This window comes from Zalophus californianus, chromosome 7, assembly GCF_009762305.2.
Source record: "Zalophus californianus isolate mZalCal1 chromosome 7, mZalCal1.pri.v2, whole genome shotgun sequence".
In the NCBI taxonomy this organism is placed as follows: Eukaryota; Metazoa; Chordata; class Mammalia; order Carnivora; family Otariidae; genus Zalophus; species Zalophus californianus.
Genome location: NC_045601.1, coordinates 15,472,357 through 15,491,876, shown reverse-complemented (window position 1 = coordinate 15,491,876; position 19,520 = coordinate 15,472,357). Strand labels below are relative to the sequence as shown.

Sequence of the window (19,520 nt, the reverse complement as noted above, 5' to 3'; positions counted from 1 at the left end):
TTCTGCTGAAATCCTTGTGGCTGTCTTTAGGAGGAGGGGCACAGCATGTATTTGGGCCACAGGGACAGTCTCCCACTTTGCTGTCCCCCTGTCTTCAGGGCACCTGCTTGCAGCGCCTAGCTCCTGCAGGGTTGCATTTTTCAATGCGGCTTCTCGAAACCCCTCCAGTTAGAGAATTTAAATCCTCTGGGGGATTCAGCCTATCAGATTTTAAGTTCAATCACCATCTCTTTCAGGGCCTTGGGCGCTTTTAACACGAGAGAAAATCGTTTACCAGATTTTGACTTTTTTTTCCGCTCAAGGAGTCTGACACTAGATAGGGTGTTCCTTGGACGTAAAGGCCACTTGGAGCCTTCTCTATCCCTGCTGGAGTCTGGGTGGCACATCAGTCTTGTTGATGACCAGTTCTGCCCCACTGGAAGACCATTAGGAGCACAGGCTCTTGCTGAACTCTGGGCTGGATTCGGGAAGCTCCTTCCGGAGGATTAAGAAACCAACTTAGCCACACCCCACTTCCAGGAATCTCGTTTGTTGGGTTTGATTTAGGACCCCGAGGTCTCTGTCATCCCCTGGCTTTTAGTTCTGTTCTGGTGGCTTGGCTCAAAGCTCCATGGCTTGCCTTTGCTCCCCAATAACAAGAATTGAAGCAGCCTTTAGGATTGTGATAAAGTCTCATATTTTTCAGAAATTTTTGGCTATGAATTCTTCTCATTAGGACCTGATTTATGGATTTCTAGCTTTCCAAGCTGTGTTCCGTCACTTTTGGTAGATAGCCCACTGTAAATGGTTTTCCAATCTGAGCAGAAAGGCTGAAAGTATCCTTTAATACAAGCTTTTGAATTCAGTGTCCCAATCTCAGCAAATTCCCTCTTGGCCACATAGTCTCTCTGCAGCAATGTGATAATTTGCACATGAAGGGAATCTCTTTGTTTTAAAAGGAGATAACTTTGTTTTAAAATTGATGAACATTTCATTCGTGTCATGTCCCCCAATTTGTAATAAGTTTGATAGTCGACAGACTATATTATTTAGAGCAGCTGCTTTTCTAATTCATAAATAAGTATACGTATGTGTTCAAAAACGTTTACGGAGAGGATGCACGTTGTATTTTTTTTTTTTTAAAGATTTTATTTATTCATGACAGAGAGAGAGAGAGAGAGAGAGAGAAGCAGAGGGAGAAGCAGACTCCCAAGGAGCAGGGAGCCCGATGCGGGACTCGATCCCGGGAACCCGGGATCATGACCTGAGCCGAAGGCAGACGCTTAACCATCTGAGCCACCCAGGCGCCCGAGGATGCACGTTGTATTGATCATGCGTGGGACATTTCCCTTTCCCGACTTTTTGTTTTGAAAAATTTCAAATCTAGAGAACAGTTGCAAGAACAGTATAATGGACAGTATTTTATTCTTCACATAATGATTTGCATAATAACATTTTTACCAATTGCTCTGTTTTGCCTAATGGGGGCAGGAGGTTTTCTTTTTTTCTGAACCATTTGAGAATAAGTTACATGCATTGTGACATGTCACCCCTAAATACCAGGTAGCGCTCTCTCTCTTTTTTTTAAAGATTTTATTTATTTATTTGAGAGAGAGAGAATGAGAGAGAGCATGAGAGGGAAGAGGGTCAGAGGGAGAAGCAGACTCCCTGCTGAGCAGGGAGCCCGATGCGGGACTCGATCCTGGGACTCCAGGATCATGACCTGAGCCGAAGGCAGTCGCTTAACCAACTGAGCCACCCAGGCACCCCAAATACCAGGTATCTCTTAAGAACAAGAGTATTCTTCAATGTGACACCTGTACATCATCACACCCAGGAAGCAATGTTGAGGCAATACTCTATTATGCTGTATCCGATACGCTGTTCATTTTCCAGTATGGGTTTTGATAACCTGGAATCCATGAGTGATCCGCAAGGTCAGCCTCTGCAGACCTGCACTTAGTGGGTGGCAGTAACTTGGCTCAGGTGCTGGGTCTTCTAATGCCATTTCATTGGCTCAAAAACTGACTCCGAGTTCCTTTCCTCAACTGTGGTTGGCATTGTCTCACCCGTGGATTTCTCAAACCTGAGGTGGTGGTTTTTATGCCTTCTTGATCGCAAGTCCCACAGCAGCTGTCAGTTTCCCGAGGATTTCCTTTCTCCTGCATGGAGCCAGTTCAAAGCTTTGAACTTGTCCAGGCATGGCTGCCACCGGCCTCCTCTCTGTGGGAAAAGGAACTAAATTTCCTCAGAAGTTGTGTGTGTTATAGTAGATGAAAGCAAATTTCCGTTATCTAATTTCAGAACATTTTCATCACCCCTAAAAACAACCCATTGGCAGTTACTCCCCAGTCTCCCTTCCCACCAGTCCCTGGCCTTTTCTAGATCTTTCATACGAATGGAAAAATACAATAAGTGGTCTTTCGTGACTTGACTTTTCTCCCTTAGCAGAAGTTTTCTCAAGGTTCATCCATAGCATGTATCAGTATTTCATTCCTTCTTATTGGCAAATAACATTCCATTGTATGGATCTACAATATTTTATTTATCTACTCATTGGTTGATGGATATTTGGGTTGTTGTTACTTTTTGGTGATTATGAATAGTCCTTCTGTGAACATTTGTGGACAGGTTTTGTGTGACAGAAGTTTTCAGTTCTCTTGAATATATAAACCTAGAAGTGGAATTGCTAGCTCATGTGTTAACTCTGAGCTTAACATTTTGAAAACTGGAAAACTGTTTCTCACAGCTGCACCATTTTGCACCACCTCCCACCAGCAGCACGTGAGGGTTCTGATTTCTCTACACCCTCGCCAACACTTGTGACTGTCTCTCTTTCTGACTGTAGCCATCCCTGAGGTTGTTAAATGGTAGCTCGTTCATATTTATTTTTAATGGTCAGTGTTAAAAATTTTGTGTCAAGTATGTAAAACTACCTCCAATTCTTTTTTTTTAATGTGGTAAAATATCCATAACATAAAAGTTACCATTTGAGCCATTTTTAATTGTACAATTCAGTGGCATTAAGTACGTTCACAATGTTGTACAACCATCACCACCATCCATTTCCAGAACTTTTTATCATCCTAAACCAAAACTCAGTGCCCATTAAATAACTCCCCATTCCTCCCTTGGGGATGGAATTCTATAATGAATTAGCCTATCCTAGGTACCTCCTTATCAATGGAATTATGCAATATCTATCCTTTTGTGTCTGGCTTATCTTATTTGTTGTAATGTCTAAAGTTCATCCATGTTATAGTATTTGTCAGAATTTCAAACTTTTTAAAAAAATTTTATTTTATTATGTTAATCACCATACATTACATCATTAGTTTTTGATTTCAAATTCTTTTTTGGAAGCAGATCTGGCAAAATTTTAAATACTAAGCTAATAAAGAAAATGTGCCTTATGCTCCAGGATGCTCTTTGTGTTGACTTTAAGATCCTGGGACTGCTTCCTAGAGAGAGGCACCCCCATCCCTTTCCTCTTGTTTGTAGTGGAATGCTATGGGCACCTCATGCCTCCCATACTCATTGGTTAAGTCAGAAGGCATTTCTTCTGAAATATTGCTGTTCTAGATTTTCCTTATGGCAGTAGTGAAGACTTACTATGGGGATTTTAGTTGGGCTCCCTTGTCATAGACCACTAACAGAGGCGATATTTTACTTTTCCTAGTGTTTCTATGCTGGGGACGACCCTTTTGTAGGGCCCAAAGTGCAAATTGCTTTTGCCAATGGAGTTCATTAGAGTCTGTGTGTAACTACCAGCAGACTTTATTTTAATATTTAACCCTAGAATTGTGCTATCTACCATTTGTCTCGTTGATTTTCCAAATAATGGTACTCTGACATGTTTATAAACTGTCACTGCCTTAAGGTATGTTTGTCCAGCGTGTATGCTTAGCAAAGTCTGTATAACTGGGATGGATTCCATTCTTTATTTATAAAAAAGTTATTAAGTGAATTTCATTGACTTCTAGTTTATCTTGTTAATACAATTGTCCAGAACAAATACGAAAGAAATTATTAGCGTTCTCTTGACTTCATAGATTAAAACTTTGGAACAGACCAAAGCCACCGAAGACCTAAATAAGTCCAAAGACAAACTTGAGAAGATGAAGGAGAAAGCTGAGAAAAAGCTAATGTCTGTCAAGTCAGAACTGGGTACTGCAGAGCTTGAGACTCAGGAGGATAAAGAGGGGGCCAGGAAGATAATGGAAGTGGTAACCAACGAAATGAAGACACTAAAAAAATGTCTGGAAGAAGCAGAAACAAGAGAAAAGCAGGTGGGTAGAAATCTGGGGGTGAAATCTTGTTTAGGAAAAGATGGGACAATTCGAAAGCTTGATAATTTTTCATACGTTTCTTCAAAAACAATTTACAAAGCTTTCTTTATCGTTTCAATGTATCTGCTTGCCCTCTAACATCTTTCTGGAATTAAAATGACCATTATGATTTACTCTGCTAAGAAAAATAATTCACAGTTTGATGGCACGAATCGTAGGAAAGAAAAAGACCTTCTCATCAAAGCAGTGGAAAGGCTGTGGAAAGCCAGGTTCTGGTTGTGGAGAGGTTTTGATTATGTTCACTGATTGCCTCTGAAGTTTGCATCATCCCAGGCTTCAACCTCAGGAGGGAAAGCTTATCTTCAGCAGAGATCAGTGTCAGGAAACTGTCCCAACTCTCAAACAGTGGCACCCAGACTCGATGGTCAACCTTGCCCAGATGTAAGCCATAAACCGTACTCACTTGCTGACTGGTTGTAAGGAGGAGAGTTTTATCTGGTGAGCACATCAGGAGGTCAAGCATAAAGAAACTGCCCCGGGCAGCCTGACCCCCATTGCTTTTGGCTTTCATCTCCCTCTCTTGCTGAAGCTCAAAAGGGCAGAGAGTGGACTCTGATCTTAGGATTTTCTTTTTTTTTTTTCCTCTTCGGCTGCCTCTGCTTTGGCTCATGTGTCAGGCAGCGTTGAGGAAGGCCAAACTATAAAGTATGTGTTCTCAGAGGGAAACCTCTCAGGAATGAAGAGCCTTGACCATATGTGAAAGGCGAGAAAACTTTGAGGGGAACTTTTTCATCAGGGACACTAGGCTGGAGAGAGTGTTGTGTTCCCCTAAACTGGACTCAGCATGGGAAGGAGGTTGGGAAGTGAAGGAAGACAGGGTGAGAATGTTTGGAAGGCACTCTTCCTGGAGGCAATGTCTATTGGGTCACATCTTTCCAAAATGGAAGGTACTTCTAGCAAGGGGTTTCCCAGATAGCCCTGACTTACCTGCTTCTGCTCTAGCGCAGAATCACAGCAACCAGCGCACGAGAATTTAAGGGGTCTGAGGCACATTTGCATCCATGGTCTTCAACCTCCCCACCTCTCCATTTTTCCTATTGTGATGGACAGAGAGTAGTCCCAGAGAGTCTGCCGTTATGGGTTGTGAAGGAGGCCGTTATGGGTTGTGAAGGAGGCTGTCATGTGATGTGATCTGGTCATTTTTTTAGCAGTCCTTCTTGTTTTTATCAGCTCATACTTTCTTGCCCTTTGTTCTTCCTTTAGCTTAAGAGTTTCCATGCCCAGGGGCACATGGGTGGCTCAGTCAGGTAAGTGCCCGACTCTTGGTTTCGGCTCAGGTCATGATCTCAGGGTCGTGAGATCGAGCCCCACGTTGGGCTCCACGATCAGCATGGAGTCTGCTTGAGATTCTCTCTCCCTCTCCCTCAGCAACCCCCATCACACACACACACTCTCTCTCTCTCTCTCTCTCTCAAATAAATAAATAAATAAAATCTTTTTTTTATAGATTTATTTTTTTAAGATGTTTATTTATTTATTTGAGAGAGAGAATGAGATAGAGAGAGAGCATGAGAGGGGAGAGGATCAGAGGGAGAAGCAGACTCCCTGCTGAGCAGGGAGCCCGATGTGGGACTCGATCCCGGGACTCCAGGATCATGACCTGAGCCGAAGGCAGTTGCTTAACCAACTGAGCCACCCAGGCGCCCAATAAATAATCTTAAATTTTAAATCTAAAATCTTAAAAAAAAAAGTTTCCATGCCCAGTTAAAATTCCAGTGGGTAAGTACTTATCACCCATGGGTACAACCACACCTTTGTAAAGCACTTCTTAGTATATGGAACACATACACAGTCATTGTCTCATTGGATCCAAATTTCAGAGCAGCTCTGAGAAGTAGGTGTATGGTTATTCCCACTGGGAAGTGAGAACACGGAGTCTTAGGTCAGGGTCTCATTCATGGTTGCCTACTGAGATTCTTCACTTCATAGCCAATGCCACACTAATTGACTCATCAGAAAAGAGGTTATGAAATCACCGAAAGTTGGGGATGAAAGCATGTTAGAGGTAATTTAGTAGATGGCACCTTTCTGTTTTATAAGCGAGAGGACTGACGTTAAAGACAGGAAGTGATTTGCCTACCTCATGCACACCTGGGCTTTCCACGGGTTTTTTTTTGTTTGTTTGTTTGGTTGCATTTGGACTAGCAGTAGTTGATACATTTTGTTCTCACCCTTCGTGTGTGTGTTTGATATTACAGCTGGTGGACTTCAGGGAGGTGGTTTCCCAGATGCTGGGCTTGAACATGACCAGTCTTGCGCTTCCAGACTATGAAATCATCAAATGTCTTGAAAGACTGATCCATTCACATCAGCATCACTTTGTCACCTGTGCCTGCCTCAAAGATGTGACGCCCGGGGGAGATAGGCACCCACAGAGTCACTTAAAACTCCTTCATTGAATACCATCTCTCTTGGGGGAGGTGGAGCTAAGAGATGGGACACAACTGTCAATTTCACAAATTCCCCAAGCCTTTGACATTGATCAGTGTGTGAATACCATGTAGTTCGATGACCGCGCGCGTGCAAATCCATCATTTGCAAAAAAGGATCTCAGAGGTGCCAGCTGTAGGTTAATGTTTGACACTAAGAACAGCTGTTATTTTATTTGCTAGCACTTTGGGACCCAGAAGAAGTCCAGTAGATTGCATATCTAGAATGGGCAATGGGCGGTAGGGGATTAGCATTTATGGGATTCTTTTTTTATGAGTCAGGGGCTTTACTACCCAATTTAATTCTCATAATGGTCACGTGGAGAAGCTTTAATGTTTTATTTTACAACCTCTCTGGGGCTCAGAGAGGGTGTTACCTACCCAAGATTGTAGTTGGTTAGTGATTGAACCAGCAGCCTTACCACGTTGGCCCTTGATCAAAGGCTGTGCCTTCTCTGCTACTCTATTCTCCTCCAGTTTCTCCTGAAATCCTGTGATCCTGGTGAAAATTGCCCCCATAAAGGAAGGCAAACATTCATACATTCAATCAAGTCCAAAAAGTGACTGAGATTCATGAGTGTCATGCATATGATTTCTTTAAAAAGCATTACAACTAATTATTTGGATAAAACATACATAGGTCTGAGGTCCTATGAGAAGCCAACCGGTTTTAAATGTTGCTGCCAGATTATATTTGGTGGTAATTTTTCATGTTTGAACAGGGTTGGTCTCAGTCCTTTAAAAGTGAAACCTTTAATGTGAAACCTATAAGATGAAGAAATCCTGCCCAGGTTTACTCACCAATATATCACGTGTACTGACAACAAGAGTACTTTTTTAGGATCAGGGTTTTATTACAAATTCCCATCCCTTTCTGCCTTCTTTTTAAATTTCTATTTCACAAGTATTTTTCAGGAAACCATATTCTTAGCTTTATTGAGAAAAACTTTTACTTTTTTGGGTGATTATCTTATTTTCGCCATATGAAAGTATGTCTGAAAAAAAGCATTGGTGCCTAATTAAAGGAGGGGGGAAATAGATTACACTCAAATATTAAGAGAAAAAGTAAATTCTAGAGGAAAGAAAAGGAGTTTGACACTTAGAGGCTGGATGACAGATCACACAGAGGGAGAATGACTAAGGATGTCCCCTGGGGAATGGTCAGGGTTGCCTGGCTTTCTCCCTCCCGTGCAAGGACAGTATGAAGTAGCATTTGTGACTGATTAAATATACCTGCACAGCCATGACTGAGGACATGAGCTAGGGCTGCAACAGGCAGGAGACTTGGCCTTGTATTTTCCCAGCAGAAGGCCTGTGGTCTCTGGAGATCCCTCCCCGCCACCCCACTCCAAAGATGCAATGGCTACTGGTCTGGACCCACACTCACCCAGAGAGGTAGAGGCGACTTTACCGGTTGGGTCTCTAGAGGACTGAATTGCTGAGTGGCTGTGTTTCATCCATGCCATGGAAAGGTGGAGGGTGTTTAGAGATGGAGGAATTGTTTTTATACCTTCCCTCTGTTTTCATTCTCCAAATACAATCTTTAATGAACTTCACTTATTTTCTCTGTAAATTTCATTTTCGACGCTATTCAGAGATACTTTTAACAGCATCACTTTAAAACCATGAACTGGCATAATAATATGTTTCCATTTCTGGTGGAAAGACTACACACGCATAAGAAAAAGAAGTTCTGTTTATATATATAGTCCATAGACACAGTAACTATTTGTCATTCGGACAAATTGAAATCCCTTAATAAAGCCATTTCTCTCCTTGTTGAAATGCCAGTTGATCGTTAGCTTTCCCTCTGTGGCATTCATTCTAGAATTGGCAACCCAGGCTCACATTTTTGTGTTAGATTTTTGTTCTTCCATAATACCCATGTATATTTTATGTTGTCCAATAAAATGTGTTAGATTGATGAGATTTTCTAAATAGGCCTTTAAAATATTTAATACCAACTCTTCTACCAAATACACTTGAATGATAATTACCTTTGAGATTATTATTCTGGTCATTGAGACATTTAAATGTATGCATAAAACATCTCAATTAGGAAGAAAAAAGAAGCCTGAGCCATCTAAATTTTCAGTTCTACCTTGTAGTTTTGTCTTACTGATAAACGTGAGTGATTCAAGGTCAAGAGGTGATGGGCTGAAAAGTGGTTAAATGGTGTCTCCATTATTTATATTGTAATAATACTTAGGACTTAGAAGTGGAGTTTATTCTTCACTGGGAAGCATTTCATGGTTATATAACCTTGGATCGGGAAGGCTCTGCCCGCTCTATGCAGTAACAATCTTATCCACATTATTGCACAACTCCACTTAGCTTCTCATCAGTAAGTGGGGTCTGGATGCTTCTCTCTCCCCTATGCAGCCTCCACACCTTTATGCCTGCACCTTTGTATAAAAACCATCGCTCCTTTGAGGCTCCTATTAACAGATACATAACTTTCTTCTGGTCTTCATTGCAGTTACCTACTAACATCCTGTCTGTTCTTCCTACTTAAGACTATTGCAGATGGTTCATAGGCGTCTTCTCCACCCTGTTAAGTACTGCCTTCATCTTGGATGACTTTAGTGCCCATAAGGAAAACTCATACAACACCCTATCTTTAGTTTCTTGGCCTTCTTGACCCCCATACATTTACCTCCTTTAGTTTCAGCTACTTAAACCTTAGATTGCAGTTTATAGTAATTCAATTTAGACTACCTTCAGTTGGGGTGCCTGGGTGGCTCAGTTGGTTAAGCATCTGCCTTCAGCACAGGTCATGATTCCAGAGTCTTGGGATCGAGTCCTGCATCAGGCACCCTGCTCAGTGGGAAGTCTGCTTCTCTCTCTGCTCCTCCCCCACACCCCATTTGTGCTCTCTCTCTCAAAAATAAATAAATAAAATCTTTAAAAAATTATATTTAGACGAACTTCACCCAAAGAGAATTTGGTGGTGGGGGGGGGCTCATTTGAAAGATTTAGGGTAGACTAGCTTCAGCATGGTTAGATCCAGTGATTTAAAATTGTTACTTGGATTCTTCTCGCTTCTACCCGTCTTTCATTTCTCCTTAATTTGCTTGTCTTTGCATGTTGGTCTCATTTTCTCCTTCTGGAGGTGGTTCCTCCATGCTGCTGGAAAGATGGCCACAAGCAGCTACGTGATCTTTACAACTCATAGCTGAGAAAATGAGAGACTCTGCCTCCAACATTCAGGGAAAGAATGTCAGGAAAGAAGAGTCTGATCATCTCTTCTTGGTCATGTACTCATCCCTCAACCAAGCACTTTAGGCAGGGGATGAACTCATTGGCCTGCATCATCCCATGCCAACTCCTGTAGCAGAGGTGGGATGGGGTGAGGTTCCAGGGTGATCTGTTCAACCAAAAGCACATGTAATGACAGAAGGAAAACTCCCCAAAAGAAGAGAAGCTGGACAGGCACACAACACAGGTCTATGACACATGGTCCAATTTAGAGTCTTCTAATCACCTACAATTTCTCCACCTCTGAAATCTTCAAATCTCCATAAACTCTTACCATTGCAGACCTCCATCTCTTACCCCCACACAGTTGTTCTTTGAGTCTCCTTGGTTCTCCTGTTTTTCTCCCTACTAGCCTTGGCATCTGGGGTCAGCAGAGATCCTCTGGTTCCTTTCTTCAATCATTCTTTTCCCAACACCTTGAACTCCTTGTGCCCTTGCCCCTCTCCCCTCAGGTTTCAATTAATCCCAACTAACAATGTTTCTGCTGCTTTTCCTGCCCCACCCGATGAGACTGGAGGGAATCACAGGTGGGCATGCCAAACTCAGGTCTTTTGGTCTCACCCGAGCCCTCTGTACTAACTGGTAATCCTCCACAGCGTTCCACTTAGAGCTCACTGCCATTTTCTGAAATGACTCACGAAAATCTTCTCTTCCTCAAGGCTCTTAACCTGTCTCTTTCTTCACCGTCAGCAGATAATCTTGTCTCCTATTTCACCCACAAAATAGAAGCCATTACAGGAAATATCTTCAATATCAGATCCTAAAATAGCCTGCTATGTGTGCACACCCCTCATTGCCTCCTTCCCTCTTCCTGCTTTGGACTCTTTCCTGCCCCCGGCCGCTTGCATCCAAGCAACTTCATCCCTTCAGTTGTCCTCTCTTCAACCTCATGTTCATATGGCTCCTTTCCCTCTGCATTCAAATGTGTTCATCTTAAATCAGTCCTTCTACTCTGCAACAGCTTCTGGGTAGGGCCTCACTTCCCTCTCTTTCTTCACAGTCGAGCCACTTGAAAGTGTGGTTTCTATGGCTGTCTTTCTGGTCTTACCTCCCATTTCCGTCATCATCCGCGGCAGCCTGGCTTCTGTTGCCACTCACCCAGCTCTCGCATTTTTTTGTTAGCAAACCTGTTAGTTTTAAAGTCCTTGTTTTGCTTGATCTTTCTGTAACATGTAATACAATTGACCATTTCCTTCTCAAATCATTCTTTTGCATTAGCTTCCATGATGTGGCATTCAATCCATTTCTTTCCCTCTCCCTCTCTGGGTGCTTGAGTCGGATTAGTTTAAGGTTATAAGAAACAGAAGTGAAATGAGCGTTTAATGTAACGATAAGTGTGAATATGAGCGTGGGTGGGAATCTTGACCTCACCGCCAGAACTCAGTGAGGAACAATCATACATCTCAGAAACCAGAATGTAGTCGATGGTCCAACAACTAGAGTGCCAAATGCAGGATCCAGTGTGGCTCTCACGGCTAGGTGCTCTTGCTTGTCCCATGCATCCTGGTTTCCTTTGATGCCATGAAAACTCAACTTCCCTCTGTCTCTGCTTCTACTGCTTCAGCTGGTATCTCAGACGCCTGGCTTCCAGAACTGTGTGACAAAACATTTGTGTAAACCATGAGGTTTGTGGAACTTCGTTAACGCAGCCCTGGGAGCCTAGGCCTCATCTTACAAGATTGCTTAGGTTTAAATAACGTAGAGCATTTAGAAGATATCCTGGCACATGGGGAATACTTGGCACATGTTAGCAAATAATACTGCTATTGTAAATATCGCTAACTAGTTTCACCTAATCTTGTGGCTTTAATTATCATCTATGCAATGATGATGCCAACCATTCTCTCTCTAGATCAGATTCCTGCCCTTCTTTTCATCTGTAGGAAGGTGTGGAGAGGACCCCTGTAGGAACTGAGCAAAAGAGACTTGGGTTCAAATATAAGCTCTGCTGAGTGACTTGGGCCAGGTGATTTACCACTTTGAAAACCCATGTGCTTCAGGACAAGAATAGGAATAACAAGACTAGTTTCCTCATAGAAGAATACCTATATAAGGATTCAATGAGTTGATGTATATAAGGTGCGTAGCTTAGAACATGGACGTCGCAAGTGCTCAGTGAATGTTGTTATATCCTACAGGTATCTCACACTCAACATAGGCAACATTGAATTTATAATTTCTGCCTCCATCCTCTTCTTGCCGATAACCTACTTCTCTCCTGGGCTTCCTTCCTCAGCCAATGGCCTGGCATCTGCTCAAGTGTCCAAGGCAGGGTTTAGGGAGGGAACTCTGACTTGTCCCTGTCCCTCTTCCCACAGCTGGTGTCTGCACTACCTCCTGTATTCTCCCTCATCTATCTACTCTTTCTTCCACATGAACACCACAATAGTTTATACCTCATTATCTCTCACTCACTCAGACTTCTCTGGGTTCTGAGCAGTTGCTGTGATTTACCACCCAGGCCCCCGTCTAGGACTGAAGCACTCCTTCTTCAGCTGCCCAGAGCTGTTGGCTCTTGACAACCCATAGCTGAGTTCCTGGCAAGGACTTGCCCTTGGCTGAAGGGAGCTACCTCATCCTGGGTCACAGACTTTACCCTAAGGCAGTTTGTGTCTAGTGACTGGTCAGTGTGGGGGGGTACAAAGACCTGACCTTCTTTCTTTAATTCAGGACCAATCTGAAGGGTCATGTCAGATTCAGAACTACACCCCCCACCCATTTTACCGCCCCCGCCCCCAAATCAGCCAAGGCCTCTGTGGCAACTTCATCACACTTCAACTGCTTCCTCTGCCCAGTCTTGTTTTCTTACTTTCTTACAGGTTTTGTTCTAAGTGTGCAATTCAACAAACCCCTGCCTCCAAATTCCCATCTCAGGGTCTTTCCAGGACCCTTTTTTTAGGGTCTTAGGTCTGTCCGACCTTAGATTCATTCATTCTCCTTGCAACTAGTTATGAAAGTATGAAGCCATTTGGTGTTTTTCCATCATGTGTTTTATCAATGAACAAGTGTTTATTGATCGCTTGGTGAGATAGGACCCACAAAAACCAGAACAACAACGAAAAAACCCCCCAAATATCTATGACTTAAACGATTTGGCTTTTTCCTTCTTTTCAGAATTCTCTGTCGAGATACATAATTAGGTTCTAGTATAGTGTTGGGTACCAAAAGAAGATTTTATTCTATTTTTACATTTCCTGTTAGTTTTAGCAGAGTGGAGTACAGAAGAGACACTACTCCAAGTAGCTTAACCAAGAAAGGATTTATTATAGGGTATTAAGTGGCTTGCAGAATCATGTGAGGGCTGAAGAACAGACTTGAGGTTGAGTTTTCCATAGCGATTCCCAAAGGCACACCATAGAATGAAACCACCAAGATTGCTGCTGCTACTTCTGTAGTCAGAAAGCCAGAAGATCCAGAATATCATTGATACTACCAAGATCTGGAAGCTACCACTTTTACTGTGCCTCCCCTCCTGCTGCTAACTCTATTTCCTGCTGCCATCTGGGCCAGTAGGAAATGGATGCCTTGTGCTTGCCTCCCAGAATCCAAACATCTTGTGACCCAGCATACATGCTGGGTCTTCTGCCACTGATGCCACAGAAAACCACAAGTGTCCATCACGTTGCTTGCCAACAGAAATAGCTGTGGAGTAGAGGTGTGACCACTGTCATCTTCCAGATCTCACACTCGGGCATCTAACTGGCAAAACCCAAATTGCACCTGGAATCTTTTCTGGAGGGATTCTGGGAAACATAGTATTCAGCTTCTCAATGTCAGAGGTACAGAAAGGCATGCCAGAACGATGTTTTTCAAACTATTTGATGAACTCTAAAATTCAACTCACCCATACACACAGTCACATTCACGTCTACCTGAGATAAAAGATTCATAAGACAATGGGATGCCCTGATAGATTCTATTCTAGTCTTTGCTGTGCAATTCAGTGCTACTCTAGGCTATGCCACTCCATTAAGAAATGTTAGTCTTGACCCCCTAAGTTGGTTTCATGACAGACTAGTGGATGGCAACTAGCAGTTTGGAAAAAAAATACTGGATCACAAGAAGGGAGGAGTGGATATTGGGTGCCAATCAACAATGTTCCCTCTCCTGCCCCTAAGTTAACAAAAAGGATTGAAGGCTGCTCGTAGAGGGACTTAGTGATACGACATAGTGTGCAGTGGACTGAGAATCAGGAGAATGGGTTCCAGTCCTTCCAGCAGCTGTCTCTCCTTCTGTAAATGAGAGCATTGCAATAGCTCTGTGTGCTAATCATCCACTGGACCCATACCTGGAAAAAATGAGAGAAAGGGTGATTGGTATCTTGGGCTTTTTTTGGTAGAGGATGGATGAAGCTCACAAGGTCATCTTGGCAGCAAATGCACTTGTGCATCAACTGTTGTACTCCTAAAAAATATTAGTTGGCTTTAATTAAGTTTCTGATTATGCACATAGGCGTAAAATCTCATGATTCATTTTAAAAGCATGATGGTGTATGTTGAATGTGAACCGTATGATTAGTTCACCTGCCCCACATTTGGAAGGAGGCTGTTAATTTTGCTGTTATGGTTTGCAAAGAATTTAATCTCTTAATGTAGAGCTTTTAGGTAAAAGCTTATATTTGCCAATGACTAAGGTTTTCATAGCGACCTTTTTCCTAATATGCTGTAGGTTTGAAGGTAATTGGTGTTAAGAAAGAAAAGCGTATTGAGAAGGCAGAACAAAATAAACATTTAACAAATGCCTATTCTGTGCCAACTGGTGTACCAAGCATTTTCATCTACAATGACTCATGTAATCCTCACATTAATTCTTAAAGGAGGAATTATGGCTCTCATTTTTACAGATGATGGGGCTCACTCTTGGTCATTAAACTAGCAAGTGCAAGAATGTGGAGCTTGTACTTAGTTCTGGCAGACTGAGCTCTTGCTTTTCTTTCCTGTACCAGGATGTCTCTATTGCTTTCATATTTGTTCCAGGTGTGTGGAAGTGAAAAAAATACTCAAAACAGACTTTATTGAGAAGACTGAAATTTTCCTGTTTTAGACAAAGAGACATTTGAGTGGATACTTAAGTTTCCCATTTTATTTAAAAGTTTCCTAAACCACCCTTCACTCTTTAGGGGACCTCGATTTCTGTAAGGAACAGGGAATTGTGGGCATTATTCTGGTTTCATATCTTCCGTAGCTTCCTTTTGCTTGTGGTGGTGTTGAAAGGGACTGGAAGAGTTTGTGCGTGACGTAAAATACTTCCCTAGGCACCTCCATTTTGGTGCAACAGAGGTTGAACATGGGGAACTCCAGTTGTGCACGGTTGGAGCAATGTGAGGAATGCTAACCTTGTAAAATGCATGAAAAAAGAATATCTACAAGTGTTTATGTGTCTTTAAACAAAAGACTCTTAACTCAGTATTTATTTTTGAATTTTTCTTCTTTTAGCAAGAATACGTAAAATTAAGTAAAATGTTAGATTTAAACGAATGCATTTGAATGTGATTCCTCACCCATGTGATTTGATTTTATTATCCTCAGTACAGAGGTTAAGCTGACATACAAACGGACAGGATATATAATAAATGACTTTGGGAAACATGGTTCACATACTTTGGAGAATCACGTTGCCTTTTTTTTTTTCCTGGCCAAGTCAAATAGCTTCTTTAAAACTTTTCTTTGATTATTTCTTATGAATAAGCTGACACAGAGTCTACATGGTTCTGCTGATTGTCCTTAGAAGGTCCTCCACAGAGATGATAAAGCCCCTGGGATGCTTTTCTCAAAGTATATGACTGGCAAGGAAAAGGCAGCTTCCAAAGAAGTTCTGGAAAGCACTTAATCTTAGTAACAATAGTTACCATTTATTTATGTACTAGAGGCTGCAGTTGAGCTCCCTGTAAGCTTTATCTAATTTAATCTTCCCCTATACTCTCTGAGGCAGACACTGTTATTAGCCTCTTTTTAAAGCTGAAGAAACAGTCTAAGGGAGGTTAAGTGACTGGTGTCAGATCATTCTCTGGGTGGTCTAACCAGTGGTTTTCCTCCTGGGCTATTCTGCCTCCTCCACAGAGGAGCCTGTTGCCAGGCTCTGAAAGGGGGGCAGGTGGCTGGCCAGGTTGTGTTCTACCTTAAATGAGAGGGAATTGTCTCTGGGCCTGTGTATTAGCCAGAAATCTAGGTGAATTGGACAAGCAGAAAAGAAGTCTGCTCAGCAGAGAGCTTTGCTGACAGGAGGCCATTCTGACTCACTAGTTTGGGACTTAGGATGATTGACTTCAGTTTAATGTTGAAGGTGAATTTTGAAAGACATGCCACTGTCACTACAGTGGGGACCTCTATACCATCTGTTTAGAAGTATGAAAATACGGGGGTAAAGAGCATGAACTTTGGAGTTGTACTCATTGGACTCTCACCCTGAACCCTACCTTTTACTGCTTGTTTCCATTTCTGGGCATTGGTTCTGTTGTCCATAAAATGAGGATTTGTAATGGTACCAATCTTGTACAGTTGGTATGAGGGTAAAGTGGAATAATAAATGTGAAATGTTTAGTCCAGTGCCTGGTGTGTCATAACTGTCCATTTACATATTAGTTATTACTGATATTAAGCCCTTATATATCCAATCATTATGTTTTCATATTTAATGCCTTTGTTCCTAAACTAAATCCGTTCAATCAGATAATTATTTTTTCCTCCCTCTGCGTAGAATGATACATGGATGGCCACCAATGAATCACACCTCCCAGTATTGATGCCCTTGTATAGTCCTTGGGCTTGGCCATGTGACTTGCTTTGGACAATGGGACATCAGCAGGGATGGTGTAAACAGAAGTTTGATGAGCACTTACACACTGGGGTTTGCCCTCTTGAAACTCAGATGCCATGCAAGAAAGACCAGATCTGGCTGGTCTTTTGGAGAGAGATACTAAGATCACGTGGAGAGTGAAGCAAAGCCATCCCAGTGTTCTGGTTGGGTCCAACCCTGAGCCAATCTTTCGGCTGAATGCAACTACATGGTAGACTCCAGTAATGAACAGAAGGAGTTCCTAGACAACCCACAAAATCATGAGAAATAGCATCAGTATTGTCTCAAGCCACTGATTTTTGGAGACTGGTTCGTTATGCAGCAATAGATGATTGAAACATCCTCTGTGATGTATGCATAATGCTGTGAAAGATGACTGTTTGCCAAACCTGTAGTCATAAAAATACAGCACGAATACTATCATCCCAATGGCAAATGCATGGCTATGGAGAAAGAGAAGAGTTTTCAAAGAACTTAAAGTGGCACATTTGCATCCTGGACCCATGTCCTATTGCCAAGAAATCTATCAGAAGGTACCTGGGGAGTTGCCAGGACTCCTGCTTGATGGGAAAGACATCACTGTGGCTGTGAAAAAAACCCACAGGCACTCCAACTGCCTTGCCACAATAATTGCAACTCATATTTCCATTTGCCAACAAAACCAGTGCTTACAACAGAAAAATAAGACAATTTATACTTTCAGAAATAAATGTTTTATTTGGAAAATATCAGTGCCAATTGCACCCTAATGGTGTTCTTCCAAAACATGTGGTTAGTAAGAAGAGTAGAGTAAGGACTCAGTCATTTCCAGAGAGCTCTAAAAAGTTGACTAAATAATATTGGGCGTTCTTGGATTTGAAGCGATGAGAGCTTGTTTGTGCTGTGGCTGCTGAAGAGATGTGACATGCGACTTAATCTTGCTACATGGGCCGACTCAGGTACATGCACTGAACGCTACTGGTCTCAATGACTCAGATTCCCTTTCTGGAACTGCTCTTATTCATTGTATTTAGCTGAAATGAACTGAGTGGTTTGGACAATGGAAAGGATTATAAATCCTTAGGGGAAAAATACATTTAATCCTTGACTAGGATAGAATAAATTAAAAAAAAAATTTTTGAATAAACAGTTTTTTTTAAAATAGACTTTACTTTTTGGAGGAGTTTTAGGTTCACAGCAAAACTGAGTGGAAGTTATAGAGATTTCTCACATACTCTCTCCTCCCCTCTCCTGCCCCGCCTTGCCCAGCCTCCCTGACTATCAAAATCTCCCCTCCAGAGTGGTACATTTGTTATAATCAATGAACCAACATTGGCACACCATTATCACCCAAGTCCATAGCTTACATTAGGGTTCTCTCTTGCTTTTGTACATTCTATGGAGTTTTGACAGATGCATAATGACGCATACCCATCATTTTAGTAGCATACAGAGTAGTTTCACTGCACTACAAATCCTCCATGCTCCACCTGTTAATCTCTCCCTCCCCTCAACCCCTGAAAACAATTGATCTTTTTTTTTTACTGTCTCCATAGTTTCGTTTTTTTCCAGAATGTCATACAATTGGAATCATATGGTATGTATCCTTTCCAGATTGGCTTCTTACACTTAGAAATATGCATTTAAGATTTTTCCATGTCTTTTGATGACTTGGTAGGCTCATTTCTTTTTAGCACTGAATAATATTCCCTTGTCTGGATTACCACAGTTTATTTATCCATTCACCTACTCATAGAGCATCTTGGTTGCTCCACGTTTTGGCAGTTATGAATAATGGTGCCATGAACATCTGGGTGCAGGTTTTCATGTGGACATGTTTTCAAATCCTTCAGGTAAATACTAAGAATCATAGTTGCTGGCTCGTATGGTAAGAGCATATTTAGTTTTGAAAGAAACAGCCAATCTGTCTTCCCAAGGAGTTGTACCATTTTGCATCCCCACCAGCGATTGCCTGTTCTATGGTAGGGGCTCAGATGTTGGTCATTATTGTAAATAAAATAGACTAACCTGATGCATAAACAATAATAAAATTGTGTTTGCACAAGCTGAAGGAGCAATGCCAACTCTTTCTGGTAGGAGCAGGCAAACTGCTGGTAGGGACAGGAATCCAAAAATACAGTTAGAATAAGACAAAATGCTATGAGGCAGGAGTGCACCTTGCTTTGGTACAGGGTGCACTGGGTGAGCATATCTTTCTGCTCAAATTCTTTATATTGTAGTTGACTTTAGGCCAAGGGCACTGCACTTATAGATTCCTGTGGCACAGGCTTAATCTAACTGTAGACAGGGCAAGAGTGGGTAAAGGAACAAGGTTATGAGCCAACTTCATTCCTAGAAGTCACTGCCAGCCTGCAGTGACCCACTAGTCCTTAGAGACCCGATAAGGCTCCTACAGGACCCCGAGTCCCCAACCCCTGGGATTCAGATGGATTCATAATAACCAGTGATCTCTTAGTTTGTTATCAACAGTCATAAAACCCCAAACACTAAGAAAACCTTGTTGCTTCCATGATTTTCTGTCCTGCTCCATAGTTTACTCTGTGGCCTAATATGGAAGAGAGTGCTAAGGGTGACAAGAAGTTAACTATTAGAGTTATTGATGTTTTTACAGAGGAAGCCAAGATATGTGCTTTTGCTGCTATTAGGAATTGATGGGCAGCTCATGTAGTATTAAAAGGTTTCACTGGAGAGATAATAGGGGCAGATGGAT

At 42.0% G+C, this 19,520-nt stretch overlaps 1 protein-coding gene across 2 annotated transcripts in view; it reads left to right on the top strand.

The window, feature by feature from the left end:
• CCDC170 (coiled-coil domain containing 170) overlaps nt 1–17,774 on the top strand; it is a 104,564-nt gene extending 86,790 nt beyond the window's left edge. Inside the window, exons 11-12 of one of the 2 annotated variants that reach the window (XM_027601691.2) lie at nt 4,032–4,268; nt 16,712–17,774. In XM_027601691.2, the coding sequence (XP_027457492.2) occupies nt 4,032–4,268; nt 16,712–16,951 (477 nt within the window). In that variant the 3' untranslated portion in view covers nt 16,952–17,774. Of the gene's footprint in view, nt 1–4,031; nt 4,269–6,526; nt 8,930–16,711 lie in introns of those variants that run through there. The other variant, XM_027601692.2, reaches the window with a different exon arrangement.
• Nucleotides 17,775–19,520: the final 1,746 nt, after the last annotated feature.